Source organism: Diabrotica virgifera, chromosome 10 (assembly GCF_917563875.1).
Source record: "Diabrotica virgifera virgifera chromosome 10, PGI_DIABVI_V3a".
Taxonomy (NCBI): Eukaryota; Metazoa; Arthropoda; class Insecta; order Coleoptera; family Chrysomelidae; genus Diabrotica; species Diabrotica virgifera.
Window position 1 is genome coordinate 2,548,933 of NC_065452.1, and position 25,768 is coordinate 2,574,700.

Below are 25,768 nucleotides of genomic sequence, written 5' to 3' on the forward strand. Positions count from 1 at the left end.
TTCAGACATCATTTGTGGCTTGTTTAATGTGTTTGTGTGTGTTTTATTCTTTTATTATTTTAATTTTTGGCACTGTTCTAATAAAAATGTTTGAGAAGTAGTAAGTATAAATTAGTTTAATATTTAAACAAAATATAAATAAAAAGTATATTAATTTCGTTTAAATCATATAATAGAAGTATAACTTCTTACGTGCGTACAAAGTACATACACATTCTTTTTTTATATCGCTTTCAAATACGAAAAGAAAAATGGCGGATTTTTGAAAAAAACGTTGTTGACTTTTTTTTAATGGAACACCCAGTATATTTTTTGTAAATTAAAAGAAAGGTTACTCACCTATCCAGCGATATAAAGTTTTTCAAAATCGGTTGTCAAATCACTGAGTAATTAATTTTTAAAATGAGAGGTGCAACGTGGATATCACAGCAAATTGATATTATATTATGTGATTTCCACATTGCATCTCTCATTTTAAAAATTAATTGCTCAGTCATTTGGCCACCGATATTAAAAAAATTTATATCGTTGGATAGGGAAATGACCGTTTTTTCAATTTTTTAGGTAAATTACCATTTTTTATGACGCTTTTAAATTAAAAATGGCGGATTTTTGGAAAAAAACGTTGACTTTTTTTATTGAAACACCCAGTATGTTTTTGTGTAGCTTGAAAAAACGGTCATTTACCTATCCAGCGATATTAAATTTTTTAAAATCGGTTGTCAAATGACTGAGCAAATAATTTTTAAAATGAAAGATGCAATGTGGAAATCACATAACATAATATCATTTTGCTTAGTTATGTCACCGAACAACGGTGGTTATGTTATTTAGGTATGTGATATCCACGTTGCACCGCTCATTTTAAAAATTAATTACTCAGTGATTTGACAACCGATTTTGAAAAACTTTATAACGCTGGATAGGTGAATGACCTTTCTTTCAATTTACAAAAAAATATACTGGGTGTTCCATTAAAAAAAGTCAACAACGTTTTTTTCAAAAATCCGCCATTTTTATTTTCGTATTTGAAAGCGATATAAAAAATTCAATCCATTCAGATAAAACTTTTACTAAAATAAAACATTTCATCGAAAACCGCATATTTCTATCTTGAGCCGTTTAGAAGTTATAGGCAGTTAAAATGGGGGAAAATATAAGTGGACACCCGGTAGAATAAATTGCATAAACTAAAAATTATGGAAAAATTTTAGGTGACCTCTTTTTAATGACGCACAGTGTATTTTCAATAAGTCAACAGTTGCTGATATTACCTATTACTTCAACAAATCCAGTGTAGTTACTATTTATATCAAGTGTACCATCACATGGTGGAAAAGGATCAAGCAGTACTTCATTCCTCCTTACTCTGTTAGCTAGATTAGTAGAATTTTTTATTTTTTCTTCTCTGGGCGTATTGAATGGTCTTAAACCTATACATTCATCACATTGAGAGCTCGAGCTGTTGTAAACTTGCTCATCTCCCAGGAATATCTCATTGTGGAAGCTAGAACTGATAAAAACAATCTTTACTAAACTTTGTTTCATGTTAAGAAAGGAACATTGCGCTTATGGAGATCAATGTTGCCAAACCTCTCGGGCACGGGTGGCTACTGGACTGCCGATATACAATTCATTCTAATCAGTACGCGGCGCCGGCGTGGCATCAGTGCGCTTGTATCGTCCATAAGAAATACATTGACCTATCTAAGCAACGTTCCGTTCTGAACGTGAAACGCTTTATAGCAATTGATGTGTGTGTTTAGATTTATAAGCTTGGTTTAAGGGCACTTGGCCAGCTCAAAATTTTGTTATAATTATCATGGTAGTAAATGATACAATACATATTTTTTTATAAAGCACAATATTTTGTTCTTATTTATTGTATTTACCTTGTAAACATTTCTGCTACATATGCACCTCCCCTAGGTGTGCGGTGAGCTTCTTGATAAGTCATTATTGTTAAATCTTCGGGATTTGCTAAGTCAGATAATTTTTGTTGAGACTCCATTCTAACCAAATATATTCTATAACAACATATAGGTCCATTTCTTTCAGATACCCTGGGTACAAACAATTTAAACATCCACTTTCCTTGTTCCTCCATCTTCTTCCAATGTAGTCTAGCAAGTTTTTGCTTATCAGGCAGTGTTGGAGGCATTGTACAATTGAGTGTTACCAGTTGTCCATTTTTTCTCAAACGAGTGACTCCTGATATTCTAACAGTATAATTAGTGTTTGCAGATACATTATAAAACCTAGTGTTTAAGGTCATTTCACCTATACTAGTAGACTTTGGACCCCAAGTGATGTTTTCTGATTGGCCCTGGTCATTTAAGAACACTGCTGAACCTTCCAAGGTTACCTAAAATGTACAGTACTCATTATTAAGCAATTATTAACAACTGGAAATATTTAATTAATGACTAAATAAATACCGGGTGCACAAAAGGTCCGTTAACGCTATCAAAGAAGTCACGCGCAAGTTTGCGGCGTTTCCAAGAAAATATATCATGCTCTGTGAAGAGGCTCATACACAAATAATCCACAGTTACAAGGTATTCGATATTTTCATTACAAAATGCAAGTTAGTGAGTTTCTAAATGACCAGTTTAGTGATTGGATAGAAGAGACACAATTGAATGACCCGCACGATCGCCAGATTTGACGCCCTGTGATTTTGCCTTGTGGGGAGTACTTAAAGATAAAGTTTTTGCCAATTTGAAGTTCTCCGTACCAACTTGGAAGTCTGTAGAAAGACTTGTTTCACTGGGTATAAGCGTTGCCAAAAATGTATTGATGAAGGTGGTTTATATTTTGAACATAACATGTAAAGCATGCACTTATTTGTACCTGCTTATTTACAATAAACGTTTTTTTTTACTTCAGTTATTTTTGCTTTGATTAATATACAAAACGTTTAACTGAATTTTGGTCCACCCGGTATGTCTAAAGTAATAACATGAACTAAATGAAAGAATTGAAAAATGATATAGAGCATTTTATAGCAATAGGTACATATTAGAAGGAAAAATGATAGAAAAGAAATAATTTTGAATCCAAAAAAATCACAAAAAAAAATAATTGAACCAAAGAGTACAAAAAGGGGCGAAATTGAAAAAAAAAATGATTTTTTAGTATAACCGGAAGTAATAAAAAATAAGCCACAATAATATAGAATGATTAGTAAATAATCACCAATCCTTAATTTTTTTCTAAATTGAGGTAATTGTATCTTTGAATATAACTAATAATTTAAAATAACTTTACTTTCTTCTGTATTGTGTAAAATAATGGCACTTTACTCTAAGTTAAACTGATATTGTTTGACAAACCTCATATACAGCTTAAAACATTGATATCTTATGGTTGCATTTTAAGTTTTGGACCATACACAACTTTTACCAAGAAAAATTTTTTTCACAAAAGCAATATTAAAAAAAGTTTTCCATATGGTTTTAACTTAAGTAGACTCACCACTATTCTGCAATAACACAGCTAAAGGATGGCAAAGCAGCAGGTTCCGATAATACACAAGCAGAACTACTCAAACTAATGGACAACGAATCCATAGCAATAATCACACAGATATTTAACAACATATACATACAACTCTGGAGAAATACCAACAGAACAGCTGAAATCTGAGTTTATTGCACTTCCAAAAAAACCAGGAGCCAAAAAAGCGAAGAATGCCGTACGATAAGCCTGATGAGTCATCTCCTAAAATTGTTCCTAAAGATAATCCATACGAGAATTTACAAGCTATGTGAAAATCAAATTTCGCCCAACCAGTTCAGGTTCATAAATGCTATTGGTACGAGAGATTTGTTTTCAGTACAAGTCTTATATTCCAGAGATGTAGAGACGTCAATTGCGACGTATACTCATGTCTGGTTTACGAGAAAGCATTTGATCGAGTAAAGATTCAAAGATTCAAAAATGTATTGACTACGTTTACAAAGCACGCCAAGATGATGCAAAAACTAAAAGAAGCAGGAATTAACAACCAATATCTGAAAATAATTAGAAACCTTTACTGGAGTCAGACTACAAACCTCAGAGTTGAAGGTGAACACACCGAATATGTGAAAATCATGCGTGGAGTGAGGCAACGCTGCATTTTGTACCCTCTGATTTTCAATCTCTAGTCTGAAAAAATATTTATCGAAGCTTTGCACGAAACTGAAAAAGGTATTCTACTAAACGGGTACCGGCTAAATAACATCAGGTATGCAGACGACACCATAGTATTTGCGGACAACCTACAAGTCCTCACGAATAAAATCACGTATTACAGTCAACAATAAGGACTCGTTATAAACGTAAAGAAGACAAAGCTTATGTGAACCAACAACCAAGAGATAAGAGCGCGCATCGGAAAAGAGCCTTTTTCAAGAGCCACAACATTTTTTATGGTGTTGAACCGTGGACCTTGGACGAAGATGTGTGTCGAAAATTGGAAGCATTTGAGATGTGGCTATATCGGAGAGTTCTTAAAATCCCGTGGACTGACCGGGTCACAAATGAGGAGGTCCTTAGAAGAATGGGGAAGAACCGAGAGGTACTAACCGCCATCAAATCTCGAAAGTTGGAATACTTTATACACATTATGCGAAATGAATCCAGATATGCCCTCCTGCAAGCTTTTCAGCAAGGAAAAATATTTGGAAAGCGAGGTCCGGGAAGAAGAACATCCTGGTTTAAGAACCTTGGAACCTGGTTCAACACAATATCTGTGCGGCTTTTCCGCGTTGCTACAGATAAAATAAAGATTGCCATGATGATCGCCAACATTCGTCACGGATAAGCACATCAAGAAGAAGACTCACCACAAAATAACAAAAACTTCTATACAAAAGATTAGATAATGTAAGAAATTAAAAAAAAAGACAAAAAAGGAAAATAAAATTATTGATAAGATAAATGAAATATCTACCCAAGGACATTAAAACATATTGTTCGTCTGTTATAACTTTTCCCATGCGTCACGATTTATTTTCAAACAAATTAAGTCAAAACATAAAGTGAAACGTACGCCGATGTGTGTAGTATATAGTATACAAAATGTATATACACATAATTTATGTTTTGACTTCATTTGTTTGAAAATGAATCGTGACACATGGGAAAAGTTATAGCGGACGAACAATATGTATTTATTCTTTTCTTTAGGAATTAAAAAAAAAACAATAAATGGGCGAAACAAATATGTAGTAAATTTTTTATTGCTAACACAATATGTACTGCTATAATAAATAAGTTACTTACACTGTATGATGTGATGGTTCCATGTGGTTCAGCAGGAGGTTGCCAAGAGACAAAAACAAAATTTGTATGACTTATATTATCAAATCTACATTCTACAGAGGCATGAGACGGAGGGCCTGCAATACCATCCATAGTGGTACCATTTACTATTTCTGACAATGGTCCACACTCTTTACTGTAGTCATTGCAGGCAGCAACTTGAAAATTATAAGTCGTTGCAGAGGTTAGATCTGAGAACATGTAAAGGTAATCTTTTATAGCAGGTTGAACAGCTTCAAATTTTTCGGGTGTGTTATATGATTTTAAGATGAGTTGGTAGTAGTGGATGTGATCTTTGAATTTTTCTGGTGGTGGTGTCCATTTTATTGTGATAGAGCTAGAAGTTACTCCGGTAACAGTTACTTCTGGAACTACGATTGGTTCCTCGTCAAGAAGTTTTACTAAATTACTGGTAGAGTACATACTTTCACCTTGGGAATTTTTGGCCATAATTCTTACTGTATATGATGAATTTTTGTTTGGGGTTCCTGAATTATTTCTCACTGTGACTACTAAAGAAGTACTAGTCGCATTCACATTAGCTTGATAGTACACCCATTCCTTGTCTTCTTCAGATTTGTATTGTATTATATATTTTAGATCATCTGGACTATTGCCATCATTAACAGTCCAGTTAAAGTAAATTTTATTAATCCCAATTGGTTTGATAAAGTCTAATGTAACCTGTGGTTTGTCAAGAACTAGGACATCTGTAAAATTTTTAGCTTGGGAAGTTGGTGTTATTACTACTACGGTATATGTTCCATTATCCTTTTTTGACACCTCAAACTTAAGGGATGTGTTTTTGTGTGTTATATTGATATCTTTAACATCCCATTTAAAATCTGTTAAAAGTTCATTATCTTTTAACCATCTGATCTCTTCAATTGGATAACCTTGGACAACACTGAAAAGTTCCACAGTGTCATGTATTTTTGTGTAAGCAGGTTTTGAAATTTGTACTATTTTGCTAGGTAGGGTGACATTTAAGAAAATCTGGCGAAAGTCTATATCAGGAGTGGTCTCATTTCTGATCATAGCATGACATTTATAATTACCAACATGGTTGAAGTCAATGCTAATTATATGTAAAATGGAGACCTCAAACTTATTACCAGATTCTTTATTAATGTTTTCACTTTCCATTTCCAATTTAAATCTAAAATAGAGATCATACAATTAGTTTAAATCAAGATTGCTATAAAAATCTAATAAGGAACAAATCCTTAACTACTGTAGTCAATTTCATGATAATTCTTAATAATAGATACTGTGAAACATAAATAATACTTCCAATTTAAGTGTTATTTTTAACTTTTTAACTACATACACTGTGATGCAAAAAAATCGATCCACCAAAAATTTGGTCATTTTTGAAGTTTCGAAATTCCTAAACCTGTTAGGTATTCGATTTAAGTGATGTTTTTACCACGTTATAGCCTTATTCATTGACAATATTTCTGTAATAATATTGTTGCTAGACAGTCAAACTGTCATTGTATACTGAGTGTACGAATCAAACTGTGTTTTTTTCTCAAAGTTCGCATCGCCTTGTGGACTATTCTAGCACTTATAAAATACTTAAATTAAAACCGAACTATAGCCTCATAGACCGGTCTAGTTAGACTCAAAAATAGGAGTGAGGCTACAATAATTACCATCAAGCTGAAAATTGGCAGGATGGTTTACCATCAAGCTGAAAATTGGCAGGATGGTTCAAAATACCATCATAAATGAAATCTAAAAAGTCCTCATAAATCCGACCCCTGCTAAAAAATTTACGCGGGGTCAAAGGTCACCAAATATGGTTTTTAGCGATTTTCAGCGAAACGGTAAGTTTTATCGTTAAATTAGCTCTAACAAAAAATGTAGATGAGATAATTATCTATAAAAAATATCTTAATAGTTTTTTTTCTAAGAGGCACTATTTTTGAGATACAACGATTCAAAGAGTTGAAAGACTTCTAATCGTCATAATATATGTATTAGTACACCAGGTGTATACATCACTGTAGCTGTAATACAAGTAAACATAATATTCTACGGTCAAATTAACTTATATTACACATAATAATATAAGATTATAAATATGATAATGTTTCTACTATACAGCTTGCGGTCTACCGAGGGATGCAATGTATAAGCTGTATTATATTACAGTGTCAACAAAAAAATCTTTACAAAGTGAATGTAAGGCGAAAATAATAAGAATTATTTGAATTTTACGGCTTAATTCCAACAAAAATACACAACAAAATACAACAAATGACAAAGTATTAACTTATAATAATTCTTTTTATTTATGCGCCTTAGTTCAATTTGCAAAGATGGGTTTTGTCGGAATAAACACGTTCGTCAGCTAATCTAATCACCCTACCTATTTTCTTCTCCGAAGGGTTTGAACATAATAATGAAAGACAACTTTCTAGGCAAAATGTTTATTGCTAAGTACTAATAAATACTTATGCAAATTACACCGTAATTTTCCTGGGTGGCGAAATCCTTAAGGTAGATGACACCCTCGAGGTATTAATTAGTCTTGAGTAAAACTCCGGAGTGAAAATACGTGTTAAACCTATATTTTTTTTATCTTGTATTTCGTGTTATTTTCATTGTTATAACAAAAATGTCAGAATATTGTTTTATTTGCGCTAAAATTTCAACTGAAGGTGAAATTGTTACCGTTGAACGTGGTATAAAAACATTAATCAATGCAAGTACTGAAAGAGCTGATGGATTTTTAGAATTTCTTAAACAGCAGAAATCTGTTATCATGCATGTGGAGTGTCGTAAAAGTTATACTCGAAAGTGTTCTATTGCTGCAGCTATTAAAAGACAATATGAAAAACAAGAAGCCAGTACATCGACCAAAAGTCCTCCTCTTACTAGAGCACGTGTAAGTGAACCAGCTTTTTGTTTTAAAAAACAATGCTTATTTTGCGGTCAGGAATGTAATGAAGAGCGTGAAAAAAACCCAGGATGAACAAGAAGAAGAAGAACAACAAGAAGAAGAAGAACTAGAAGATGAAGAAGAGGAAGAAGAACAATGAGAAGAAGAACAAGGGAAGCACAACTATTAGAAAATTATGAACCAGTTTGATAAATTTCCTTTTTTTTTATTTATACCGCTTTATATAGTTTTATGATTTTTAACCCTTGCCAATATCAATTATTAAATAGCTTTAAATTAAACAGAATCATAACAGATCTGTGGAATAGGCCTACTGGGGAAACCACGTTAAAAAAACGCGCTAAGTACACTACCTCAAAGGTGGTGTGGAAACGTGTGCGCATATTATGACGATTACCACTTTTTGAATGGGTATATCTCAAAAACGGTGGCTCCCAGGAAAAAAAGTAATAAGACATTTTTTATAGATAATTATCCAATCTACATTTTTTGTTAAAGCTAATTTTACGATAAAACTTACCGTTTCGCTGAAAATCGCTAAAAACCATATTTGGTGACCTTTCTTTGACCCCGCGTAACATTTTTAGCAGGGGTCGGATTTATGAGGACTTTTTAGATTTCATTTATGATGGTATTTTTAACAATCCTGCCAATTTTCAGCTTGATGGTAATTTTTGTAGCCTCGGATGCGTAAGTTGACCGGAGTATCAGGTTTTCTTAACATTTTGTCTTTCGATTCATTCGCTTATGTTGGATAATAAAAAAGTTAGGTACTTTAACAACTGGCCATGTTCGTCATCAGTACAGGGTTTTTTTGAAATAAGTGCGGCAAACTTTAAGGAGTAATTTTACACATGAAAATAATGACAGTTTGCTTAATAATCATATGTCCTCAAAGGCTTCGTTTCCGAGATACGGGATGTTCAATATTTTTTTAAAAACTGACAATTTATTTATTGCTTTAAAACCAGTTAAGATATGCAAATCAAATTTGGTGGGTTTTAAGACGTAGTTATTGCACATTTTTTGACATACAATTAAGAATTTTATATTCACCATTGCCGTGCGTACAGGTAATATTATGGGTCATAATTACTTTTTTTAGGTGGGATGAAATAAATTTTAAAATTTCAAAAAATTAACAGGCATAGTTGAGGCTTTTACAAAACATGTCTATTTTTTATAGACCCGTTTTATAGACACAGTGAACGAAAGGCTTAATTTCACTGGGATTATACCCTTCTCCAGATTTGCTATTAGTATTCTTTCCATCTTCACATATGGTTGAAACATGTTTTTTAAATATTTTATTGATTAAAAAATCCACATAGAACGAATTTTCCTGTGGTTGGCTTGGCTATATACCATTAATCACAAAGTTTTTTATTGAAAATCCTTTATAAAGCGTATACAATTTTATTAAAATCCCTTAAAAGGCTACATAAAATCACAGAACGTTTTCAATATAAAAATATCACCATCAGTTCTGAGACCTAAAATAAGTATAACCATTTTAGTGAATACAAACGTTAAAATTGAAATGTTGACCAAGGCTAAAATGCAAAGTTGGTTATACTTACAGGTTAATCATATGCTGAGCCACCAAAAATACTTGGGTATAAACCCTTTAAATGTTATGAAAAATGAAAATATGTTAAATTTACAGTATTAATTATAATTCCAAACGGTAGATAAAATTGTCATAGATATGACCCTTAGGCATCACATGACTCCCCCCACAACACATTGGTTGCTGATCAGAAGATGCTGTCCTTACATTATGGACGATGGATGGCAACTGAATTGCATGTGAATAGCATTTCTGATTGATGTCAGAACGAGACTGTCAATGTAACAAAGTTACTCTAGCCAGCAATCTGAATAATTATTTATGTTAAAAATATAGCAGTAATAACGAACATCAACATATTAGATTAGGGTTGTAAGTAAATCTACCCAAAAATGATGTAAGATGGAAAATATAAAATGATAGTGAAAAAATATTTGGGTACATATCGCTGGTCTGGAAGAAGAATGACGTAAATGAAAAAGCAAAGTTCTTCAGGAGAATAAAAAAATGATTTTTTAAATATTTAAAATAGGGATTAAATAAGGAGTAATTGTGTAAATTGGCTGAAAGACTTCGGTCGATGGCTTTTTGGTACATTGTATCAATAAAGTATAATTCTCTCTCTGAGGAGTAATTGACAGGTGCATCGGTATGGTGTTTATTCCTACAATGATGGCTTTTATTTTCATTCCTTTTGGTTCGAATTTCATTATCTTAATTTAATCCCACCATGGAGTTTATTGTCACAACTATGGCTTTTATTTTCATACCTATTGGTTCGAATTTCATTATGTTAAGTTAATCCCCCCATTTTCAACCCTATCTACAGTTGCGCCATTGTGCATCTTCAAATTTTTCTGTACAAAAAACGACTTTTAAATATTTAGTATGGTGTTTATTCTTAAAACGATGGCTCTTATTTTCATCCATACCAATTTGAATTTCATTATCTTAATTTAATCCCCTATTTTCAAGCCTATCTACAGTTGTGTCATTGTTCATCTGAAAAAAGGTCTACAATGGTGCGTATTTCAATAACGACGCAACTACACTGTAGTGAGTGGCTCGGCACATACTTACAGTTCTGTGGTTTTTGTATTATCTGCACACAGTATTTTAGAAGTTAATTACGCAATAAACAGGAAATGAAAAAATTTACAGTTATGTCATTGTTCTTCCAGGATGGCAATATAATGTTTTCAAGTTATGTGTAGGCAATCAACAATACCTGCTTCGAAGTAAAGCACAATAAGATAAAGTATTTTTTATCATAAGAGGCTTAGAAAATAATACATTCATTTATTCTGAGAAACATCTAGACTGGAGAAATTAAGTGTACATTTTCTAAGCTATTAAATTTTATAGGAACAGAGTATTGATTGCAGTTGATGTTTAGAAAAACAAAAGTTGACTCAACAGTGTTGACACATGATAAAATGAGTTAAACCAAAGGAAGAATAAGTTATTAGTTTGATCTTAAAATTGAGGTGACTACAGTGGAACCCCGTTAACTCGGATTAATTGGGACCGCGGCCGATCCGGGTTATCGAAAATCCGGGTTAGCCGGAGAAAATGGTAAAAATTAATAAAATATGGTATGCTTACAGATAAACTCCGTTATAATTGTCACACAGACACTGGTAAACCACGTTCGCATTCCACACAAAACCACACATACAAAGCGTCGTCAAAAGTCTCATTCTTAGCTTTATTAGCTTTGCACCGATTAAACTGTCTTTTGTTATCATTTTGAAAAAAAAAATCTTCGATTTTAGTTCTATTTTTCTTCCAATCCGATACTGTAGATGTACCGACACCATAATATAATGCTGCAAGATTCACCTTTATCAATTCTACTTAATGCTTCTAGTTTCTTTTCCATTGTCACTACATTTTTACGTTTTGTTGCCCTTATAGACAAAAGACACGCAAACACAAAATCTGAATAAATTTACGAACGATTACAAAACAGAAGCGAACAATAATACGACTTTACTACACATAATACCGTCTCTGATGTTATGTTATTTAATAAAAGTGATGACTAAGACCATTGTTAAAAAAAGAATTTTAATAGTCTTTTCTAAACAATGCTAACACAGACAGTTTCAAAAAAATAAAGGATAATACAGGTGCATGTTGTTTTCGACAATGAATGTGGTGTACCATGAGTCATTTTTACTATGTTATAAATATGTAGTTCAATCCGGTTCCATTATCTCTCAAATATTATATTACATAGAGTTGGTACAAAACCTCGTGAACCTTGAAAATGCGTATGTATAACCGAAATAAAATGAAGCCAAAAACATACGACTATTTTATTTGCTGCGAATTGCGCGACAGGGTCCCATCTGCACCCTGATATTTTCAGTAATGTCGGATTCATCAATCGTTTCGTTCGTATATTGACGTCACCAAATGAATGAATTAGGTTCACGAGATTTTGTAACAGCAATACATTTTTATTGTTGAAATGTTTGTCTGATAAAAATCGGTCCGGGTTAGCCGGAGTTCCGGGTTATCGGGGGCCGACTTATCGGGGTTCCACTGTAGTAGTAAATTGGAGACAGTGATGTCTAGAGGTCTGATATCAAAACAATAATATGAAGACATTTGAATGAAAAATATGTAAGGTGGAAAGATAAATGATTGTGAAATCATTTAGGTACAAATTAATATTTATAGGCTATGATCCCACAATTTTATGGCAAAACAAGGACTCTAAGGTACTGAACAAGATTATTAGTAGTGATATGCTAAAAATCTTGTGGTGCAAAGCTAATCATTTGACATTTAATTTTTCAAAAACCAAATTAATTTCTTTTAAGAATGATCTAAATAACATTACTCTGGGTAATGAAGGCATTTGTTCAGACACTGTTAACAAATTTTTAGGTCTTTATATTGACAATAAAGTTAAGTTTGAGCAACCCACTGTATATTTAAGCAAAAAGATATCATCGGGTTGCTTTGCTGTCAAATCAGTTGCACACCATTTGGATTTCAAGATTGCAAAAAGTGTTTATGTGGCCCTGATTGAATCTAATTTGAGATACGGTATTGCCTTTTGGGGTAGCTGTTCTCTTCATCATTTCAGTAGAATCTTTATGCTACAAAAGAGAGCACTTAGATATTTCTGCAAGGTCAAGTTTGGTACATCATGCAGGCCTCTGTTCCGGCAACATGGTATCTTGACACTTCCCTGCATATATATCGTTGAATTAGTGTGCTTAATTTTTAAAAAGCATAAAGAGGATATTCGGACAGATTCCCTTTATAACACTCGTCTAACTTCCGTTATTCCACTTCCCTCTTCTACACTAATTAAAAAATCATTTATTTACACTGGAAAGAAAGTGTTTAATCACCTACCACTCAATATAAGATCCTCAAGCAATATTTTTGTATTTCGAAGAGCAATCAAGAAGTTTTTATTATCTAAGTGTTACTATAGTATCGAGGAATTTTTTGAGGACAGTTGCGCTAATTGATGGCTTTTTAAATTTTCTATTATGGAAGTTTTATAGTTAGTGTTTTAATGTATCTTGTACTGTGTTTGTACTATACCACGTTGTGTTTTATAAATGTAAACTCATTTTTGGAAACAATAAATTTTTTTTTCTCTCTCTCTCTCTCTCTCTCTCAAGAAAATAAAATAATCAACGTTGAAGGTAAAGCAGCTACCTATATCGAACAGCAAAAAGAAGCAACTGCCATTGATGTAATGTTTATTAAACAAAGTGGCGTGGCTTTGCACATAAAAAGTCATTAGAAAAGAAAAAAATATCAGATTTTTTTAAAGTGTTTACGAAGCCAAACCATTAATGTACAGTAATATTTTTAAATTTTATTAGGCCTACTTACAGTACCGTAAGTATTGTTTTGTAACCTTCTGCCTTTTCATTTGTGTTAAATATATGTCAGAGTATCCCTCTGTGTTGTATTCTACAGAATGTGCAACTGTTTTGTGTTTTCTAGATCCCTACAAACAATAAATGGGCATTTTTTAGGTAGACATCGGTTAGTTCGGCCTAGGGTCCAGTCCCGAGGTGGCTGAACTTACGGGAGTCTACTGTACCTTTTATAAAGGATTTTCAATAAAATCTTATTGATTAACATTTCTTTATTATACTTTTTTTTCTACATTTCTTGTGATTTATTGTTGCATCTTAAAATTATCTTAACTTTAAAGTTTAGATGTGCCCTATTGAGTTAATTATAGTTTGTTGATACTACTATAGAATGGAAAATAAACATTGTGAAGTCAAAATAACTTCTATTGACAGCACATTTGGTTTACAGTATCTGTTTATAGCAACACAAAATGTAAACATATAACTTACCCTGGTAGATCTGATACATTTGTATCATTGAAAGTCCACATCATTTCACTTGACATCCACTTGGTTTTACAAATAATGGTAATATTGTCACCTAAGGGTAACTGATTGGGTAATTCATGTTTAAGTACTTCTACAGTTATGTTCAACTCCTTATCTTCTTCATCTGAAATTTTGATTGTTGTTTATCATAGCCAAAGTACCTAGCGGTTTCATCAATTATAAAACATTGTAATAACTTAAAGTAACCTACCTATAGGATTGCTTGTTACTATTCCGTATGTCAAAAATAAATAAAAAAGCAAAAATACATAGGGATAATGGGCTTGGCATATCATGGCGCCTTAAATTTAGTCTTTTACAAGGATCCACTCTTTGTAATGATTACAAATCACCACTAATTAAGGCATATAACTAACAAATAACTTCATTTCTTATGTACTATCATTAAAATCACAATACATATTTGATTTGTTAAACAATTCGCCGACTACTTTGTTTGTGTAAGAACCATATTGGATTTTGGCATACCGTACTTTGCTGCATCATCGATAGAGGGACGATGTCTGTTTATATTCACCTACATTATAGGCAACGTATAATACTGGTTGTGTCCTTTTATTCTGTATGTATGTCTAAATTTTACATTCGAGTTTTGTACCTACTCTCCTTTTGCATACCCAGTTAGATTTTTCTTATTTGATGTCCTGTGATTTCATTTAATCTAAAATAGAGAAATATATCCCATTTTTTTAGGTTACTAGCACAACGTGAAACGCCGGTTCTTAGTCTGTTTAGCGCTTTTCAAGTCGGATACGGTAAATTGTGTCCAGCAGCCATTTCCTCTGAGGGAGGAAAATGTGTTGCGGTAGCTGACGCTTGCTTGATCTGGATGTTTTCAGGAAGCTTTTCCGAGATCTTAGTCTGCTTGGCTGAGTTTGGTGGTCATATAAGGGGTGTCTTCGGTCCGTCTCCTGCTTTTTTCGTTCTTACTTCTGACGTGACCTTCCTCCTGATAGGTGGTGGAGCAATCCCAGCTATGGGGTATACCTCTTCGATAGGTGTCGGTTTCAGGCAACCCGATATTATACGAACCGTTTCATTTAGAGCCACGTCGACGTTCTTTGCGTGAGCAGAGTTTGCCCATACTGGTGCTCCAAACTCCGCGGCCGAAAAACTTAATGCTAAGGCAGAAGTGCGGAGAGTGTGTGGTTGTGTTCCCCATTTTGTATTAGTTAGCTTGCGGATGATAGTGTTTCTGGCACTTACTTTCTTCTTGACATCTTGACTGTGGTATAGGTAAGACAGAGTTCTATCCAGACGGACGCCAAGGTATTTTGGCTTCTCGTTGCGTTCCAGCATCTGACCACGCTATTCCACCTCCAGCCGCCTTCGGGCATGCTTGTTTCTAAGGTGGAAAGCACATACCTGGGTTTTTGTGGGATTGGGTTTCAGATGGTTTTTATCGTAGTATAGAATTAGACTAAGAGCCGCTATAGGTGAAATTTCTTAATCATTTTAGGCACGACGGGACCCTATAACTTAAATAGTAGAGTCTAAAAGAAAACGTTGGAGCACTGTGCCGTCACTTTTCAGTGGCACATGCGTCTACAGTGGCGCATCAAACTTTCCACTTATGGACGGGATACATAAATTTAAAAATACCCTCCCTCATTACCAGAATTTAATTTTTTTCATTTTTTTAAGTTCTATGTGATTAAGACATAAGATTCATAGTAATTATAACCCACCACCCCCTTCTCCCTGCCCCCACCATCAAAAACTTTATTTTTCGATTTTATTTTTTTTTGGTGGTATGCAATCAATTTTAAAATTTCAAAAAATTCACACGCATAGTTAATACTTTTATAAAACACGTCTATTTTTTATAGACCTGTAGGTTGAGTGTACATAACCTAAAAAAATTAAAAATTTTTTTTTTTTGGAAAAAAGTATATAACTTTTTTTTGGGGATATCTGCAGATCTAATTTTTTCTCAGTCTTATGTATTTTATCAAACACTATATTTCTAATTTTTTTCAGATTCTTCTGTAACGCTGGTCACCTTCAAAAATCCAAAAAACTGTTTTTAAGGGGGTTTTGGGGGGTTTGAACGTGTTTTTCTGATTTTTAAATATTCTAAAGGACTCAGTTACTTCAAGTTACATATAACCTATAAAAACAAAATTGATTTGATATATTATGAAGTTTATAAAATAGGGAAAATCCCCCAAAACCCCCCAAAAAACAGTTTTTCGGATTTTTGAAGGTGGGGAGACTTACAGAAAAATTTGAAAAAAATTAAAAATATAGTGTTTGATAAAACACACAAGACTAAGAAAAAATTAGACCTGCAGCTATTCCTAAAAAACAGTATACGCTTTTTTGAAAAAAAAATTTCTTTAAATTTTTTGTCGTTATCTACACTCTACCTATGGGTCTATAAAAAATAGGCATTTTTATAAAAGCCTCAGCTATGCGTGTGAATTTTTTGAAATTTTAAAATTGATTGCATCCCACCAAAAAAAATAAAAACGAAAAATGAAGTTTTTGATGGTGGGGGCAGGGGGAAGGGGGTGGTGGGTTAAAATCACGCTGAATCCTATGTGTTAATCATATAGAACTAAAAAAATAGAAAAAATTTAATTCTGTTAGTAAGTTCTGTTAACTTTTAATTTATTTATCCCGTCCATAAGTGGAAAGTTTGATGCGCTCCTGTCGACACATGTGCCACTGAAAAGTGACGGCACAGTGTTCAAACGTTTTCTTTTAGGTTCTACTATTTAAGTTATAGGGTCCCATCGTGCCTAAAATGATTAAGAAATTTCACCTATAGCGGCTCTTAGTCTAGGCCCGGTACTTTATGCAACTTTAACAGCCGGTTAACTAACCGACTGTTTATCGGGACCTCTTTAGGGTCTCTTGCGTTGTAATAAATGCAATTATAATTATTATTATACTTAGTTATAATTATAATAATACTTGTAATAGCATTTATTACAACGCAAGAGACCCTAAAGAGGTCCCGATAAACAGCCGGTTAGTTAACCAGCTGTTTAAAGCTGCATAAAGTACCGGGCATGTTAAATACTTATAAAACCGATTTTCTTTAAAGCATGTAAATATGTTTTTATAATTGTATGCAAAACTAATAAATTTTGTTCTTTAAGGAGAAAAAACGGTGTTTAGTCTATGTCCCGAGTTTCCAGAGTTTCTACATTATATATTTTTGTCTTATTACCCTGGCCTACTATACAAAATACCTGCCTACTGAGCAATACGATTCTCGATATGATTACCGGTACTCAAATACAAAAGTAATCATAGTAATCAAAGTAACGAATACTATAAATGAATACTTTATACAAAAGTAACGATTTGTAACGAATACTCGAAAGTAACTATAATCAACATCACTACTGTCGGAGTTGGCAGGCTCACGCAGACCAATAATATAATAGTGAGCACGTAAAGGTTGGAATAAATTCATTTTTTTATGAATGGCCGATTTTGAAAAAAAATCTGAAACAGGTCGATTTTTATTATTAAATTATGAGGTTTTGGAATATACATTATACTAGTGACGTCATCCGTCTGGGCGTGGTGACGTAATCGATGATTTTTTAAATACGAATAAGGGTCGTGTGCTAGCTCATTTGAAAGGATATTAAAGTTTCTACTCAGTCATATAAACAGTAACAATTATTTATACAGGGTGACCAAAAAAATTATTTTTCAATTCAATTCAATTGATACAAAAAGAAGAATGTATGTACGTTATTTAATTCAAAATAAATTTTATATTAAATTTATTTAAATTTTATGTTATAAAATTTTTTCAAAATATATTTTACTGCTGTTAGAAAGCAGAAAAATATGTTTATTTCACGAATAAACATTGCTTTTCGCTTAAATTAAATGCTCAAAATGCCAAGAGGCATGTGGGTGGAAGCTTTAGCATTGAATTTAAGCGAAAACAAAATTTATCTGTCAAATAAACATTTTTTTCTGTTTTATGACAGCAGTAAAAAGTATTTTGAATTAAATAAATTACATAAATTCTTCTTTTTGTGTCAAATAATCTAATTAAAAAAAATCTTTTTGACACCCAGTATAAATAATTATACTAGGGTTTATAGTACTGAATGGAGAATTAAATAACCTTTCAAATGAGCTATCATCGATTACGTCATCACGCCCAGATGGAAGACGTCACTAGTTTGATATATAATATAATATATGTCAAAAAATCATAATTTAAAAATACAAATCGACCTTTTTCGGGATTTATTTCCAAAATTGCCCATTCACGAAAAAATGAATTTATTCCAACTTTTACGTGTTCACTGTATACATGTAACCTTCATTTTTTGAGTAGGGACTTTTTGTTTCCGGAAAGTTATCCGTTTTCATCGGCTTTTAGTCATCTAATTTTACAATTTTTTTAATGTACCTATTACTTTAAATCCAACCACTGTTTGTTTCTGGGGCTATTTTAGCAATCACCTCAAAGTTCACTGAAGATAGACTTATAGAAGTTCGAAAACGTTTTGAACATTAATGTAATCCATTTGAATTTTTAAATTTTAATTTTAATTAAAATATGCCAATAATTTCAACAGGACTTTTTACTCGATGTTAAGTTTTTTAAGGTTTTTTAACTATATGGTATAATTTAATTTAACTGTAAAATATTTACGTTTATAGACCACTGTGTTTTTTAATACTTAAAATATACGATGGTTAAAAGTATATTAAATAAAATTTTTGCTGTGCATTTCCTTTTAATGCAAGTTAAAACAAACAAGTACCTGCTGTAAATGGGCTTCCATGAAGCAGCTTTTAATCTTGACACCGCATATCCACAGTTATCTCTATTCATTACTTATATAGCCAGTACATGTAGATGGACGTTGTGACAGAGAGCATGTTGTTTTTAGTGAACTTAAAATAATAAATTTTATTTCTAGGTTGAGTTTTTAAAAATACCTATTTGTTAAACATCGCGAACAAACACAACTAATGTTTTAACGCTTAGAGTATTTTGTAATCCATTAGATTAATCCATTAGATAATTAGAGTAATCCATTTTATATTTGGTTTGCGTCAGTGAAAAACAAAATAAATGCAAAAACCAGCCATTTATGTGTTTTTACTAGAAATATTCTGTATTTTTACTCTGTGCACATTTAAATAAGAGTACATGTTTACCCCCCCACTGGCAAAAATTAAAAAACAAATAGTCCTGATTTATGAGCAATTTATGAGCTCTCATATTCCGCAATATAAAAATTTTGAACTCGTTCCACTGAGCAGGAATTTAATATTTTAGGGGGGGGGGCTAGTTAAACATAGGAATACTGAATCGATTTTTGCGGCAGAATTACGAGCTATTTATGAGCTCTTGAAATTATATAGTTGTATACTATATCAATGTATTGTTATAATGATATCGAGAGTTGTACTTAAATGCATTAAATTAATTATTTAGCGAATACATATCATTTAATAATTTATGAGCTCCCAAATTACGCGCATTTATATCAGTAAATTGCAATTTATTTTGTATACTGCAGTCAATGAAGGTAAAAATTAACGATTACCTTCAATTTCAACCTTCATCGATTTTCACGAAAATTGGTCAGTGGTTAGAGGATACCTCAAGAAACAAAGGTGACATGGTGCCACCTTGCGCCTTTACCCTAAGGAGGGAATCCGCCCCTTCTCGGGGGTGAAAATTATTTTATAAAAAATAACTGTACAAATCAATAAAAGGACAAATTATAAGCAACGTTTGTTAAATAAAGTTAATAAAATCAGTCAATACTTTTTAAGTTATTAAATTTTAATTATTCGTGAAAAAAATGCATGTTTTGAAGCGGTTTTTCGTAAATCACTGAAAAACTGTTTAGTAAAAAGTTTTTACAAAAAATTTAATAGTAGTTTAATTCGTATAGCTTATATTCTAAGAATAAACTCTTAAATCACGCACATTTCGACTATTGAGCTACAACCCCTTCGCAAGAAAATAGTTGTACATAAAATAATTTAAATTAACTACATATCTTGGCTACATATAACTTGGCGACTACATATCGTTTAATAATTTATGAGCTCGCAAAATATACGCATCTCAATTATTGAATTGCAATTTTCTTTCTATATTGCAGTCACTGAAAGTAACAATCAACTATGACCTTCGATTTCGGTAAATCTCCATTCATTTTCACAAAAATTGGTGAGCAGATAGAGGATACCTCAACAAACAAAATTAAAAATAACAACTTGCGGTTTTAGCCTGGGGTATATGTCACACCTTCTCAGGAGTTAAAATTACTTTAATAAAAATAACCCCACAAATAGAGAAAGGGACAAATTCTAAGCAAATTTGTTATACAATGTTATTAAAATAAATCAATACTTTTTGAGTTATTAAAGATCAAACATTTTAATTTTTGTAAAAGAATATGCATGCTTTAAAGCGATTTTTCATAAATAACTTAAAAACTGTAAGTTTTTACAAAAAAGTTTTCATCACTAAAATTGAAGCTAATAAAAAACATAATAAATTGCTTATTTAAAAATAATGTTACTTTAAAGTAAGTTATAGGTAATTAAATGTATATTTTTTCTGCGACTATTCAACTCTAAGCCAAGCCGCACACCAAAGAAACATGAAACGAAAAACATGAAACATGAAACGGAAAACATGTTTCATGAAAAGAAAACACTGCTAAAAAAATCTCAAAGTCCGCCTACTAATGAAACGAGTGTGATTCATGCTCATGACACATTTTTATTTTCGGAGAGTCTCATAAATGGCCGGATATATATTTGTTTAGCAGTGGTTTATTTCCATGAAACGTAATTTACGTTTCATGTTTCTTTGATGTGCGGCCGGGCTAAAGGCCGCACATCAAAGAAACATGAAACGTAAATAACGTTTCATGGAAATAAACCACTGCTAAACAAATATACGTCCGGCCATTTATGAGACTCTCCGAAAATAAAAATGTGTCATGAGCATGAATCACACTCGTTTCATTGGTAGGCGGAATTTGAGATTTGTTTAGTAGTGTTTTAGTTTCATGAAACATGTTTTTCGTTTCATGTTTCATGTTTTTCGTTTCATGTTTCTTTGGTGTGCGGCTTGGCTAAGGATTCAAGATTAAATAACGGGAAAGAGATGCATTTTATGTAGCACTTAATAAATACTTGTCAAAGTACTTAGAAATACCTATCAAATGAGCTCCAGAAAACGTTGATGGCATCAAAATTATGTACTCCAAAAATTTTTCCAAAAAAATGAATTTTTTTTTGAATAACTCTGTTAATTTATGTGATATCAGGCACATCCAACTATTTGAAAGGTAATTTCAAGAGCTATAAAACTGTATTACATTTAATCTTTCAAATACTTTATTTTTTTTAGGATAATAGTAAAGGGCTCCTGTTACATTGTTCTCGTAGTAAAATTTAGGCTTAAACGTTTCTATCTTCGTTATTTTGATTCATACAGAAATCAAAAGACAAGTGAAATATTCGCTAATAAAGTAGAAATATTTTAAATATGATTTAAAAAAAATCAAAATTTTTTAAATTTTCGTAAATCATTTGCTTTGATAATAACTCCAACAATACTCGATACACGTAAAAAATGATAGATAACGAAATTTGAGTTTTTTTTATTAGCAAAGATTTTACTTGTCTTTTGATTTCTGTATGAATCAAAATAACGAAGATAGAACCGTTTAAGCCTAAATTTTACTACGAGAACAATGCAACAGGAGCCCTTCACTATTATCCTAAAAAAATAAAGTATTTGAAAAATTAAATGTAATACAGTTTTATAGCTCTTGAAATTACCTTTCAAATAGTTGGATGTGCCTGATAGCATAAAACTTAACAGAGTTATTAAAAAAAAAATTCATTTTTTTGCAAAAATTTGTGGAGTATAAATTTTGATGCAATCAATTCTTTCTGGAGCTCATTTGATAGGCATTTCTAAGTGCTTTGACAAGTATTTAGTAAGTGTTACCATACATAAAATGCATATCTTTCCCGTTATTTAAGCTTGAATCCGTAGATTTGAATAGTCGCAGAAAAAATATACATTTAATTACCTATAACTTACTTTAAATTAACATTATTTTTAAATAAGCAATTTATTATATTTTTTATTAGCCTCAATTTTAGTGATGAAAACTTTTGTTGTAAAAACTTACAGTTTTTGAGTTATTTATGAAAAATCGCTTTAAACCATGCATTTTTCTTTCACAAAAATTAAAATATTTGATCTTTAATAACTCAAAAAGTATCGATTTAATTTAATAACATTACATAACAAATTTTGCTTAGAATTTGTCCCTCTCTCCATTTGTGGGGTTATTTTTAATAAATTAATTTTAACCCCCGAGAAGGGGTGACATATACCCCAGGCTAAAACCGCAAGTTGTTATTGTTAATTTTGTTTCTTGAGGTATCCTCTATCCGCTCACCAATTTTTGTGAAAATGAATGGAGATTTACCGAAATCGAAGGTCATAGTTGATTTTTACCTTCAGTGACTGCAATATAGAACGAAAATTGCAATTCAATAATTGAGATGCGTATATTTTGCGAGCTCATAAATTATTAAACGATATGTAGTCGCCAAATAATTAATTTAAATTATTTTAAGTACAACTCTCTTAAGCCGGGAATATGGGATGGTTTTCTTGCGAAGGGGTTGTAGCTCAATAGTCGAAATGTGCGTGATTTAATAGTTTATTCTATTAACTTTTTTGTAAAAACTTACAGTTTTTCAGTGATTTACAAAAAACCGCTTCAAAACATGCATTTTTTTCACAATAATTAAAATATAATAACTTAAAAAGCATTGACTTATTTTAATAACTTTATATAACAAATGTTGATTATAATTTGTCCATTTATTGATTTGTATAGTTATTTTTTATAAAATAAATGTCACCCCCGAGAAGGGGCGGTATCCACCCTCATGGTAAAGGCGCAAAGTGGCACCATGTCACCTTTGTTTCTTGAGGTATCCTCTAACCACTGACCAATTTTCGTGAAAATCGATGTTCACCGAAATTGAAGGTAATCGTTGATTTTTACCTTCAGTGACTGCACTATACAAAATAAATTGCAATTTTCCGATCTAAATGCTCGTAATTTGGGAGCTCATAAATTATTAAATAATATGTAGTTGCCAAATAATTAATTTAATGCATTTTAAGTACAACTCTCTCTTAAGCCGGGAAGATGGGGTAGATTTCTTGCTAAGGGGTTGTAGCTCAATAATCGAAATGCACGTGATTTAATAGTTTATTCTTAGAATATATAAGCTATAGGAATTATATCCGCAATACGATATATTTTAAGTTTTCTCAGCATTTTCTTTTAAGCTAAATAAATTAAAGGGTTGTTTGGGGATGAATGGGATGAGCTCAAAAATCGAAACTATATCATTTCAAGAGCTCATAAATAGCTCTTAATTCTGCCGGAAAAATCGATTCAATATTCCTATTTTGAAGTAGTGGAATAAATATTAAATTCCTGCTCAGTGGAACGAGCTCAAAATTTTTAATTTGCGGAATATGAGAGCTCGTAAACAGCTCATAAATCAGGGCTATTTGTTTTTTAATTTTTGCAAGTGGGGGGGGGGGGCAGCTCAACACGGGTATAATAAGCTATAGTTTTGAATTTGTGAAAACGGAATGACGCATAGATAGACAGTCGCCTATCCACGTCTATCAAAATACCAAATATTAATAAATTAAACAAAAAGGTTATTGCTTAGTAAAACCTTCTTGTAATGATTTAATTTAAGCTGACTCATTCATATCGGCAATTAAGACATATATTATATATACATTTTGAAGTAGAAGGCTTTAAAATAATGTTGCCAATATTTACGAGTTGCGTTCCTGAGATGACTTTATTGAAAGATAGTTCATTCGATTACATGAAATCAACTTTAACTCAAGAATTCCGTCACAAAAAACTCATAGCATGTGATTTGTCTTTAAAAAGACAACCACAAGCAATGGCGACAGTAAAATTATCGTGTTAGTGATTCCATAGTAAATGACGAGGAAAAACCAGGAAAAAACCTCATGATACATGTTACATTCAGTTTACTCTCAAAACTTACACCAAATTGTGACTTTATATGCATGTTATTTTAACTTATTAATAATATTAATGATACATAGATATATAAATAATACTAAAATATAAATTATGTACTAACCTCGATATGTTATTGACTTACTAATGGTGGTATTTTTTTGTATTGACTTTCTCTTTTAGTATGGGTAACCACATCTTACTGGAATTTACAAGGAACATTCTACCAAGGAATTTGCGACACAATTGGCTTCATTTAGCATAACTAGAGCCGCTTCTTTGATTTTTCTCTTTTTACTATCTGTTTCTTTCAGCACTATACTTGATACTTCTCACTGAACTCTATGTTCATTATCCCATGTTGACATATTTGGGATCTATCAAATTCTCTATTGTTAATATAAGACTGATGTTCACTTAGTCTAACGTTTAATGGTCTTGATGTTTCACCTAAATAAAATTGTTTCACAAATTCACAAGGAATTTTATAAATTGAAGTTTTTTCATGTAATCGAATGAACTATCTTTCAATAAAGTCGTCCTAGGAACGTAATTTATAAATATTGGCAATAACATTTTAAAGTCTTTTACTTTAAAATGTATAATATATGTCTGAATTGCCGATATGAATGAGTCAGATTAAATTAAATTATTAGAAGAATTTTTTTTACTAAGCAACAACATTTTTGTTTAATTTAGTAATATTTTCTATTTTGATAACGACGTCAAAGGTGGAAGTCGAAACCAATAGGGGAAGCCAATAAAATAATTCTTTAAGTTAAATTGTGGCTTATTTCCCAGTTAAATAGTAAATTATTACTAAAGTCAACCATACCAACCACAATATCAACCAACTTTTTCTGAAAAAGTCCGAATACCACCTCTCACATCCAAATATAGACGTTTTTTCACATATCTGTCCTGGTTTAAAAACAAAAACACACTTTTAAGGAAGCCATACTAACATACCCAGCTTTATCCGTAGCTATATAGGTGCATCTACAAACCTCGTACCATAGCCAAACTTTGGATAGCATTCCGCAACAGGCGACAGAGACAGGAGACCGAGACAGGCGACAGATAGATGAGACCGAGACACCAAAAATGAACTGTCGCTCTTTAAAATGAATACGAGACCGAGACAAGCGACATAGGCCAAATGACCATAGTTGCGGAATGCTATCCTAAGTGTGGCTCTGGCACAAATTATATTAACATATTTATACTTGCTTATTTATGAGGCTTAAAAGTACCTATCAATAATTTTACATTCACATCTCATGCAAACAATTAAGTGTTAATAAGTTTTTAGATGTAACCTTTTATAATAATTAACCATACCGATGTTAAGCATAAATAGGTTGAGTTCAAGGCTGATGCAAATTTTGTAATCTTGCATTACATGCCATTTGCACTCACGCAAAAACAACATTAAAGTGGCACCACCGTTTACCCCTGCTTCTAGTAATTCTACTACGATAATATTTCTCAAATTTTTTGATTT

General features: G+C 32.0%; 1 protein-coding gene across 3 annotated transcripts in view; it reads right to left on the reverse strand.

Annotated features, from left to right (window-relative positions):
* The window catches only part of LOC114324988 (tyrosine-protein phosphatase 69D), a 63,739-nt gene extending 49,085 nt beyond the window's left edge, over positions 1-14,654 (reverse strand). For all 3 annotated transcript variants that reach the window (XM_028272920.2, XM_028272921.2, XM_028272919.2), the window contains exons 1-5: positions 14,388-14,654; positions 14,138-14,300; positions 5,272-6,469; positions 1,893-2,365; positions 1,275-1,513 (exon numbers count right to left, since the gene is read on the reverse strand). In XM_028272920.2, the coding sequence (XP_028128721.1) occupies positions 1,275-1,513; positions 1,893-2,365; positions 5,272-6,469; positions 14,138-14,300; positions 14,388-14,472 (2,158 nt within the window). In that variant the 5' untranslated portion in view covers positions 14,473-14,654. The remainder of the gene's footprint in view (positions 1-1,274; positions 1,514-1,892; positions 2,366-5,271; positions 6,470-14,137; positions 14,301-14,387) is intronic.
* Positions 14,655-25,768: the final 11,114 nt, after the last annotated feature.